This window comes from Pteropus medius, unplaced genomic scaffold (assembly GCF_902729225.1).
Source record: "Pteropus medius unplaced genomic scaffold, Ma_sr-lr_union100, whole genome shotgun sequence".
Lineage (NCBI taxonomy): Eukaryota > Metazoa > Chordata > Mammalia > Chiroptera > Pteropodidae > Pteropus > Pteropus medius.
Window position 1 is genome coordinate 9,907,283 of NW_024349802.1, and position 12,098 is coordinate 9,919,380.

Below are 12,098 nucleotides of genomic sequence, written 5' to 3' on the forward strand. Positions count from 1 at the left end.
TAGCTGCTTTCAAATCCTTGTTAGGTAATTCCAACTTCTGAGCCAGCTCACTGTCAGCATCTAACTGTGTTTCCTAATTCAAGTTTTGATTTTCCTGGTTCCTGGTATGAGTGATTTTTTATTGTATCTTGGACGTTTTGGGTACTAAGGTATAAGACTCTGAATCCTATTGAATCTTCCTTTTCAGTAGGCAGTCACACTGTTTAGGTTTAATATGCTGGTTCTGGCCTTCTTGTGTAGCTATAACTCTAAGATAATTTAGTTTTCAGAGACTTTGCAGTGTCATTTTGGTCTGCTTCCTTTGTGTGCTATCCAGAAGCTAATCTAAAAACCTGGGCAGTATTTTGCACTATAGTTTAGTTCTCAAATCTTTTGCTGTGTTAATTCTGGTTAGTTTCTTGTGTAGGTCACTAGGAAGTATGTCCAGGACTTCATCTGAAAGATCTGTTCCTCTAGCTCCCTTCTCTCTAAAATCCTACCACCACCTCCTAGTTAGATAGAAAAAGAACATTATCTGCCACCAATGGATGCTGGACATTAAGAGTAGAAGTCCTTTCTTGGCCTCTGCTGACATCACCCTAGTGGGGGAATTGAAGCACTGCCTCAATGCTGCTGGCCTCCTCACTTAACCTCACTAACATTGCCCCAGAATAGAAAGCAGAGTGCTGCATCACACTACCTCATTGCCATCAGGTGAAGGGTCAAAGTACAGACTCTCCATTTACTACCCGCACCCCCGTCCCCAGGCATCACCTCAACTAGAAGAAGCAAAAAACCACCTTAGTGCTGCCAGGCAGGGGAAATTCAGGTTCCCTTCTTGGCCTCTGCTGATCTCACCCCAATAGGAAAAACAGCCTGCTACCCCATGTGGATAGTGAAAATCACTTGGTCTCTGCTGGAAGCACACCAGGGGGGAAAGCGGAGGGAAAAGGGTAGGAATTCAGGCTGTCTGCTCAGCTCTCACTGACGCCACTTTGGTCGAGGTAGCAGAGCACAGCCTCACATCATGTCATTGCCACGAGGAAGGAGTACAAGTTCAGGCTTCCACTCAGCTTCGGCTGACACTACTCTGGTGGAGGAATGAGAGTACAATTTGTTACCACCAAGAAGGAAATGGAAATCCAAGTTCCCCATCCAACTTCCACTAAGGATGGAGATAGGAAGATTTCCATGGTCTTTGACTAAAGCAGGACAGATATTATCAAAAAAGTTTTTGTCCTATTAGACTGCCCTTTTCTCACTCCTTTCTTAGGGCTGTTCTCTATCTGTACCTGTTGGCATTTCCAAGATGTGGGCTTCTCCAGTGCCCACTCTGGGATATAGAGAGGGCAAAAAGAAAGCCCAAGAAACTCACCACTACATCATTCCTCAAAAGTTCCAAGGTCCCTAACTAGTCTGCCTTCTTCCTACATTTCAGAGTTTTCTTAGAATCACTTTTAGTATTACATCCAGGGTTTTTAGTCCTTAGCAGGAGGGAAAAAGAGAAATGAGTCTACTTCATCTTGTCAAGAATCAAAAGTTTAAGAAAGCCATATTTTAAAATGCAACAATTTATAAAATACAGGTGAAAAACAGCTGACATGCTAAAACATAAAGCATAAAACATCAAGCAATTTGTATGGTAACAGAGGTATAAAGGGGTCAGATTCAATAGTAACAGCCCAAATCTGTTGAGTGGGACAGAGCTTTTCCACAAAGGAAGTGACTCTAGGAAGAACTGATATATACTAAGGTATATATGACAGGCTAAGGCACAATTATTTGACAGTATATATGACAGGCTAAGGCACAATTATTTGGCAGTATTGTCTTTATAAACAACAAAAAGTACTATCCTGTACTTGGAAGTCACCATCCATAAAACCTGGGTTTAAAGACTGATAAACAAAAAGTAGGATGGTATGCAGTCATTAGCTTAGGACATGTAGGAAACTCCCCAACCAACTTCAAGTCAATTTATTTGCCAGTCTCAGTGCACTGGCAGTGAGCAAGTCAGTCCAGACAGGGTATAAATGAAAGTAAGAGAAAGACTCCAGGCCCCCACACCTCAGTGAAAGAGCTAACGACCTAAACTCCACAGAAGGGGGCGGGGAAGAGTGGCAGCCATACCTCAGAAGTGGCAGTTGACTCAAATCAGCCAGTTCAGGGATCATACATTTGGGTACTGGTATTAGGATCTCCTCTTGCAAGGGGAGAGGATTTTTTTTTTTTCCCTCAATTACAGTTGACATTCAATGATATATAGTTACAGGTGTACAGCATAATGGTTAGACATTTATATAACTTATGAAGTGATTATTTTAATTGCAAAAAATACAATAACTGAAATAATCTCTTTTACATTTAAAAATATTTTCATAATATTCATACTTTTCTACACTGATTTATGGAAGAAGAATGTCATTAAAGAGAACAAAGAGAAGAGACAGAGGTGCAGTGGGTCTTCCATCTACAGAGAAGACAAAGAACAGGGGCTGACTTTTATGTTTCTGTCAACTCCACGTGAAGTCCACGGTGAGTGGATAATGAGCCCAACCCCTGGCCACAGGAACACCAACGTCTGTTCCACTCACCTAGGCTGTCTGCTCCCCTCACATTTACCAGGTAGAAAAAATCTGCTTTTTCTCACCCACCTCAGTTAATATACCTGTGGTAGAATGGAATTTTATGCATCACTTTCCTTCACCCACTGCTGCTGCTACTGCCATCCTATTACTCACTTTCTCATACTACATACGCTCTCCATACCAGGAGATGTGACTTTGGTAAGATGAGTAGAGAATTGGCCTGCATATTAACACATCCTAATAAGGTCCTCCTTCACATCAAAAAAAAAAAAAAAAAAAAAAAAAAAGCCTCATTTGTCTCAGAAATACTTAGTTCTAAAGGATATGCGGGACCTAAGGCTTCTTCCACTAATATACAAGCTGTCAAGAACCAGATGCTGCCCCTCCAAAATAATGCCAGGATTCTGGGGTGAGGGTAGAGAGTTTGGCAGAGCAAAGAGGTAAACAAAGCAAAGAGGTACACAAAGCAAAAGAGGAGGAGAAGAAGGGAGAACTTAGAAAGGTCTCTAAGGCAGCCATTGGAGGAGGTTCTTTCAGAGACAGGACTCAGCTGGAAATGTAAAAACTGATTTGTGACATTCCCTGGCTAATACATGAGCTCATGAGATCCACCTAAGAGTAAGAGGAGTACAGTTTCTTTCCGGTAGAGGTCTGTATCTACAAGCTCTCCCAGACATTAGGGGCATAGCTATAACTCAAGGCCTGAAAAAGAGAACACATCTGCTACATGCCCAAAGGACAAGGACCCAGGCTTCATCCTTTCCAGCCCAGAACTTCTGTCCTTTAACCTTGAGCCTAACCCAAGTGTAAACTAGGAAATCTGAGTTTTAACCTCTGTTCTTTTCATTCATCTGTGATAATGAAGAGTATGTTCATCTCAGCTTTGGGCCTCAATTTCCCCAAACACGTAATGGGAAGTTGGATCCTAACCTAAATGATGACAAAAATGCTCCTGGCATTTTTATTACCCTAAAAAGGGTTACTTATTGGGCATCAAGAGCTCTTTAAATTTTTTACAATATTATTGTTATTATTATTCCATGTTTATTGCAAAAGCTTCAGGAAAATGTGATTCCCTTCAAGGCCATCCTATAGGCTTATACTAACTCCCTGGAAAGAATGTCACACACCTTGTCCTCCTTTGAACTCTCCATCTCTGTCCCTTCTTTGAATTTTGCCAGTGCACTCTTGAGGTCCTGAGAGGTGTAGGTGTTGGTATTGATGTCCAGCCTGTCCAAAGAGAAGTTAAGAATCAGGAGGGAGCTACCATCTTTCCCAAGAAAGAAAACCCCCATGGGTGGCTAGTACTCCAAAGCAAGCTAAGCCAGGCCAACTTTAACTCAGAGCTGACCTTCAGCCAGCCAGAAGTCCAACAGGGTGATCTTACCATGAAGCTAGAGAAGGAAAGACACAGCCAAAGATGGAGTCATTTCATGAAAGAGGAAGAAATGGCATGGGGCCCATCATGGGCAAAGAGCTCTCAGCTAGCTACTCAGGCAAAAACAAGTCTGGAATGTCTGTGCAATGCTGCTCTCTTGGTATATGCCAAGGCAGGACCTCCTGGAGAGTACTGGACACAGACAGAGGAATAATAAGGACCCAATTTATCTTATTCTAGGAAAGAAACCAATAGAGGCCTGAGTTCTCCAAGCATGTGCCTGACCTGACAAGTCAGCCTGTCTTCACAAAAACAGGCTGGATAAATGCACATCTTTAAGATCAATCCCTGGGCACAGAGTAGATGTAGGAGGTATGTATCAACCTGGCAAAGAAATGGATTTAAGATACCAAGGACTAGAGAATCAAGGCCAGCCACCTTCCATAGCTAGCCTCCAAGAAGAGAGAGGAAAGAAATCAATGCAGATATCATCTCAAGAACCTGAGAGACTACAGATTGGCATCCTCACAAAGACCCCTTGAGCTGATCCAAGCCACAACCATTTATCTAGACTGGAGAAAAGATATTCATGGGTTGGGAGGTGGGGACACCTTTTACCACCAGCAGTCACTTCATTTCAGTGAATGGAGGCAGGAACAAGAGTGATTCAAAGAGAAATATGCAATGTGGGCTGAGACTGATAAGACTGCCCAGCTGGGGGTGGGGAGTGGCAGGGGCAATAATGACCAGGAGTTACTGGATTGCTCTGCTCAAGGCGAGCACATCAGTCTCACAGTCCAAACTCCTGGCAAACTTCAGCCCTCATGAGAGGGTATGCTCTCATGCCTTTGCTCATTCAGTTTTTGATTCATCCTAGAGAGCCCTTAGGGTAGGGGGCCTCAACTCCCAGGCTGTGAACCAGTACCAGTCTGTGGCCTGTTAGGAACCGGGCCGCGAAGCAGGAGGTGAGCGGCAGGCAAGTGAGAGAAGCTTCATGTGTATTTGCTGTCACTCCCTACCACTAGCATCACCGCCTCAGCTCCACCTCAGCTCATCGGGCATTAGATTCTATAGGAGCACCAGTCCCTGGTGCCAAAAATGTTGGGGAACGCTGCCTTAGGTCCCTGAAAACTTGTCTTCTCTACCCCTCAGTCTTCCTAAACTAATAGCTAATCACTCCTATTTATTGAGCACTTAACCATGTGTCAGACAGTGTTAATCCTTACAATCCTACAAGATAAGGGAGAAAATCTCACTCTTAGCAGAGCATCATCCACTGCCAGCTGCCTGAGGATGCGACTGCCCTGCCTATTAACCCTAAGTGGGAACTAAGTATTTAGGGCCAGAGCTTGAACAGATTATCTCCTCCCTCCTCTAAGAGGACTAATCAGTCAAAACTAATCACATCATGTCTCATATCTATTTACTGCCTCAAGTTCCACTCTACAAGTGTACATGTGCTTATAGTCATACATGCACACACAGGCACACAACCATCCTCAGCGGGTATTCTCACTTCATTATTCACTGAGATAAATAGATGTTAAGATCAAGAATTCCCTCATCTTCCCATCGTGTCAACTCTACACACTAACCTGCATCTAAATCTACATTCCCTTCTGTTATAATGGATGACAGTGTCCCCACTATTAAACTTAAGCTCCAGATCCCATTTGCCTTTTCAAAAGCTTTATCTTCCATAATTATACCACTCCCTCCTGCCTGCATCATCAATTTCTCCCTTTGACTGAATTATTCCCCATCAGCACACCAACCCTTCTTTGACCCTCCCAGTCTCTAATTATCATGCCAGTTTTCTGCTTCCATCCAGAGTGAAAAACTATAAATACATTGTTTTCACCCACGATCATCACCTTCTTGACTGCTATTTACATTGCCATTTGCTCTAATCTGGATTCTGTTCCCACAACTTTACTAAACCTGCCCCTCAAAATTACCAATAATTGCTGGCCAAATCCAAAAGACTCTTCACTGTCATGTTCCTCAACCACTCAGCAGCATTTACACAGTTTACCTCTTCCTCCTTGAAATACTCTCCTTTCCTGGCTTCTTGTTACCATGCTCTCTCGGTTCTTCCTTACTCCTGCTATCTTTTTCTGGTTCCTCATCTGCAACCTGAACATGCTAGAATGCCTCGGAGTTCAATCCTGGACAATCTTTTCTTTATATCTAGTCTCCTCTAGTTCTTTCTAAATATCTATCAGGCAATGATGTCCAAACTTACATCTCTGACCCAAACTTCTCCCCTGAGTACCAGCCAGACTCTTGTACAACTACCTGATATGTCTTGGATCTCAAACTTATTACATCTAAAACATAGGTCTTGATGGTTCTCCCCAGAAATCTGTCCCTCTCCCAATCCTCTCTGTTTCAATAATGGTACCCACATTTGTGCACCTGGCTGCACAAATTCCAAAATGAGGCTTTATCCTGAATCCCTCCTCCCAACCTTCCTTCAACCCCTACATCTAAATCCTGTTGCTGCTACCTCCAAATTAAATCTCCAAATTCATTCGCTCTCCATTATACCTTAGACTAAGCCATCATTATGTCTTGCCTGATCTACTGAAATGGCATCTTGTCTCTGAGCTTCATTTGTCTGCCTTCAATCTATTTTCCATACACATACCAACTAGAGTGATCTTGCAAACTACATTATATTAAATTACTCTCCCATCCAAAATCCTCCAATGGCTTCCAATTACAATTCTAGTTAAGTGAAGAACACTCAACATGCTTCTCAAAATTCCACATGATCTAGCTAGCCCTTTATATCTCTTTAATCTCATCTCCTATCAGTCTTCCTTTTCCTTCTGTCTAGTCAATCGCCCTGATCATTTTTCTGTTTCTCAAATTTGACAAAGCCAGGAAGTCTTCTTTTTCCCTCTGCCTGCAATGTTATAACCCTAAACATATAAAACTAGCCACTAAATCCTCTTCATTCTTCAGGTCTCAGTTCAAATATCTTGACAAAGCCTTCTAAACCATCTTACCTAAAGTGACCTCCTCCAGAGACTTATCATCTTGTTTATTTTTTCCCTAGTACTTATTATAATCTGTAACTACCGTACTTGCCTGTTTATTTACCTGTTTTTCTGCCTGCCAGTCTCCATAATGCTGGTGTCTTGTCTGTTTTATTTACTGTATCCCCAGTGCCTGGCACATAGGCACTCAATAGGTCTTTTGTGAAATGAAATGAATTTACTTTTAAAAGTAAATGGCCCTGTCCTTGGCCCACTCACTTAAATCCTATACCATATTGTACCATGGTAAATGTTCAAGCCAAGATGAGACAACTTGTATACAGTTTGCCCCTCATCCCTCCAAACATAGGAGGATGATTCAAAGAAGCTGGTTGTGTCTATGGCTATGCCATCCTGAACAAATCCGATTTCGTCTGATCTTGGAAGCTAAGCAGGGTCGGGCCTGGTTAGTACTTAGATGAGAGACCACCTAGGAAGACCAGGTGCTGTAGGCGTAAAAAATAAAAAATAAGGGATTGTAAGCTGACAAGGTCCTTGCAATTTGTGAGGTCAACCAAGGGTTGCCTCACCTAAAAAAAATTTAAAAAATAAAAAATAAAGAAGCTGGTTGTTCCAGGGTTGAAAGGATGTGGGCTAAAACCAGTGGGGATGGCAATGCCTAACACACACACACACACAAAAGCAAGAGAAAATCTGCTGCTAGGAGCCAACAGGCAATCAGACAGTGCCAGGAGAACCCTCTGGAACAAGTCAGAGTCAGGGACGTGTCCCAGGGGCTTTAGAGTCCACAGGCATTACAGCTCTAGGTAGCAGTGTGACCAGTTACATATCAAGGAGGACTAGTGGAGAGGCTGCCATGGATTGGGCTGAATGAATGATCGCCATCTCTTTCTAGCCAGTGGTTCTTAACTCTGTGGGATCACCAACTTCTTTGACAATCTGATGGAAAACAGTAGGTCTTTTGTCCCCAACATGAAGATAAGCGAAATACTGTAACAATTTTGGAAATTAGCCCTGCCCTTTGGCCCCTGGTCCCATTCCAGTGCTAAAGAGCCAGGAAGACACTGTGAAATGGAACTGGAGAGTCACAGGATGAGGTCAACTCCAGGAGAAGGAAGTTACTACCAAAGGCAGCCAGAGACCCCTTAGCTCATGGCAGTAAACACCCACACAACCTTGTCAATGCCTTTGGGTTTGCCAATGGCTATAAATAGTAAGAAGGAAGAGGACCTGTCCAGCATATCCTGGAAGCCATCCCAGGGCAGAACCCTCAAATAATCCAAAGGAGAAAAGTGAAGTCAGGAGTGGAAACAAATATTTCTCTTTTATGGTGTGTCTACTACAAACCACATGGGTGGCTCTGCTTTCTATTTTTAAAAGATATGAACAACAGACAAAGCAGTAAGTTCTCCTACTGATGATCTACAGGCAGGTATTGGAGAAATAACTTCTCATGATATTTAAACCAACAAATAAAAGATTCCAAAGTAATCCAGTTTGTAACTCAGTATTCTTAAACTAAGAAAAAAATGGGCTTTTTATTTAGAAAATAAGACTTGTCTTGGATATGAGAAATGACTTCCTAAAGTACTTCGAGACACTGACATGTGTGTATATGTGTGTCTTGGGGATGGAGAGAGGTTGACAGAGTCATAACCATGATATTTGATTCTCTCATAAATGGTTGTGAGAAAAGAATCATCTTGAGACCTGGGTCACTCCAGGTACAGGACTATTTGGAGAGATAGGGGAAGATAAAGATCCTTCCCAATTTGGGGTGACTGCAAGGAGGACAAATATCCCCTTATCTATCATAATATAAAGTCAAATTGTCCAACAGTCAAAATAGCCCAAGTATGAACAGGCTGCTCTTTAGGGTTGTGAGTGCCATCTGACTGACGGTACACATGGATAGGCTGAATGATCTTTTTGTCATGTATATCAAGGAAAAGATTCAGGTAAGAACTGGGTCTCTAAGGTCCCTTTTCTGCCTCATTTCTAACTGCTACAAAATATTGTTAAAATAATAAACCTCCAAGAACTGAGTAACATTGTGCTAATCTATGATTGATTCCCAATACTTACATGTTTTAGAACAGGGGCAGCAAACTACCTGTAATGACCGGACAATCTTTAGGCTTTGTAGGCCTTATGGTGATTGTCCCAACTACTCAACTCTGCCAGTGTAGCAAGAAGCAACTACAGACAATAAATGAATGAACATGGCTATATTCCTAAAAAACTTCATTATAGACACTAAAATCTGAATTTCGCACAATTTTCATGAATCATGAAATATTCTTTTGTTTTTTTCCAACCATTAAAAATGTTAAAAATAACTTAGCTTATGGGCTGTAAAGAAAACAAAACAAAACAGGCAGCAGTTCCAATATGGCCCACAAGCCATAATTTGCTGGTCCCTGTGTTATAAACTTCATGAATGGAATTAATATCAACCTTTCAAACTGCACAGTTCCAGCAGCCCCTGCAAAACCCTGTGTCTCAACCTCCTCCTCCCTCATGCAGCAAACAGCAAGCAAAGGAAACTTGGTAATTCGAAGCAAATAACAGTCTCTAAAAAAAGAGAGACTATAAATTGCCCCAAACTGAATAACCTAAACTAGTTATTTAAAAATTAGGTAACCTCTTACCATTGGAGACCTTTTCTACTATAAGGTAGCCTGTTTTAATATGGACTAACAAGAAGAAAAGTCAGTGAATTAAAGACTTTAAAATCCAATTTTATTGTTCACCAAGGAAGTATTACTGCAAAGCAGAAGGCCTAACAGGCCTGTGTTAATGAATAGATGACTCATCTGTAATCAGCGTATTAATTGTTGGGATTCAAATGGGTGCTCTTAAAGTACTAGGAAAAATAGCTTCGTTTTTAAAGCAGGTTAAACACTCCCCCTACAGCCTTTTTTAAAGTATCAATTTGCTTTCCAAACTATTTCTTTCCAAAGACCATAAACTTCCATAAAACCAAGAGATTTAACAAATTCTAGGCTACTAAATTTCAATTTTTTTAACTGAAATTCACATGAATTTGGGTAAGAAACATTGCATTGTCATTACTTTCGGTATTACAAAATCAACGCTGTCAGTCTCCTTAGGGTTGACACTGTACCTTTTGCCTTTTTTCGACCCTTTCAAAGTATTTTGGAACTTGTCCTCATCTTGGAGTTTCACTTCTCTTGTCCCAGTCTGAAGATTCAGCCGCACATGGGATCCTGCAGGGACAGCCTGACCTAAAAGCCAAGAACAGAGAAGGCTCATGAAGTATACAGTCTCAGAGGGACACTATTATAGTTCATAAAGACCAGACTCTGCTCAGTTACCTGAATCCATTCATATCTCTTTCTCTTTCCCAACTCTCTAACCCACACACACCAATCACATATTCTCCTTTTGCTAATCCACATCACATAAAGGGATGAGGTGAGGTAGGTATGGTTATCTGCACTTCAATCTAGAGACTAATGTCCCCCAGTTAGAACCTGCACATTTAAACCACTTGTTTTCTTTAAATTGAGCTATAATATGCCTTTTTGTTAAACACAGTAGGTGAATGGTGAATACCTACTTACCCTTTAGGACATGGCTACATTACTGCCTCTTCCACGTTATCTTTTGTGTCCCTCCCATGATGGAACCCCAGAGAGCTTGCCATTCCAGCAAGCTCACACATCACCACCCTCATCAATTTAATCACACTCCTTCTATAAGGCTCTCTCCACCCACCTATCTCAGAAGAGCTGATCTACTAGTTGGGAAAACAAGTGTTGTGAATAGATGGGCTATTTCATACACATTGTACAAAATTATCCAAGGATAGTTAAAAAGCAATCTTGCAAGATGATATACTACAAATAAAATGTTACACTTATTCGTTCATGCATGTAACTGATATTAACCGAGCAACTACTATACACCAGGCTACTGCGGTAGGTAGGTTCTGGGAATACCAAGAGGAATGTCAATTGCTGCAAAGATAGAGAATTTCAGGTACAGAGCTCTTCAGGAGACTGGAAATCTAGAAGTAGGGATGCTGCTCTGACACCTTTACTTTGACTCTGCTTCTTCCTATCAGAGAATGGCATCACCCTGCTGATGCTGGGCTTGATTCAAGAATTGAAGAAGGATGGCAATCTGAAGAAGTTCCATAAAGGGAAGCATATAGTACAAGTTCTCTCAGAATGATCAGGTAAACCCTGAGTATAAAAGGGTAACAATGTAGCAAGAATTTAAATTTTCTCAATTCTGGAAGGACCATAGTGAATTCCAAGTTCCACCAACCAAACCCAGCTTCTGTCTCCTCCTCCTCTTAATTCAGCCAAGAGTTGCCACCTCTGCGAGGCAGCCTCCATTCCCCCAGACCAGATCCAGCTGCCTTTAAAGGCCTTCACAGCACCATGACCCTTTTACTTTATAGCATTTACCTCAACAACCAATAGTTTTACTTCTGTTTTTTTTTATCTCTTTGCTTAATATAAATGCTCACCATTTTATCACCAGGAACTATCACATGGCCTAGTATATAGTAAACCTTTAATAATTATTTAAGTGAAAAATTAAAAACGAAAGAGAAAATCCTAATTGATCTAGAAGTGTGTGGAGAGGCCAACAAGGATTTTCACTAGGGCAAGTAGATTCATAATTAGTAGTCATATTAAGTTATTTTTAGTAGTAATAGTATTAATACTACACTACTAATAGTAGCATCTTGAACTTTCAGACTTTTGACCAAAATGAGAAATGGAAAAGGAAAAAAGTACATGACATTATAAGTTATAGAACTTAACAGGTTATATCAGGCTAAGCTGGCCAAGGAGAAGACTACGCTCTTATGTGAATCAATTTATTTTATTGGGGAAAATTCCAAAATTACTCCCTTCACATAAGCCACCACAGGGGGCAAGAACAACCACAATAGCATTAACTTAAAATACAGGTTATGCTCGTTGAAAATACACAGAATCAGACATGGAGCAACAGTGGCAGAGGCAGCAGAAAATACAGTATTTCAAATGTTTCCAACCCACTGGGAAAAAGGCCAAGTTACAGAAAGAGTGTGATGTGACCTGATCCTTCTAGGGCTCTGTGAAGGAACCACACACTGGAGAAGAGCAAAAGCAAAAAGTCACAAGA

General features: G+C 41.4%; 1 protein-coding gene and 1 pseudogene across 9 annotated transcripts in view; one reads left to right on the forward strand and one right to left on the reverse strand.

Moving 5' to 3' along the window:
* The window catches only part of SIL1 (SIL1 nucleotide exchange factor), a 168,475-nt gene that overhangs the window by 61,583 nt on the left and 94,794 nt on the right, over positions 1–12,098 (reverse strand). For all 9 annotated transcript variants that reach the window (XM_039836225.1, XM_039836219.1, XM_039836220.1 and 6 more), the window contains 2 exons: positions 10,078–10,198; positions 3,698–3,797 (listed from right to left, as the gene is read on the reverse strand). In XM_039836225.1, coding sequence (XP_039692159.1) covers positions 3,698–3,797; positions 10,078–10,198 — 221 coding nt within the window. The remainder of the gene's footprint in view (positions 1–3,697; positions 3,798–10,077; positions 10,199–12,098) is intronic.
* Positions 7,326–7,444, forward strand: LOC120581750 (uncharacterized; annotated as a pseudogene).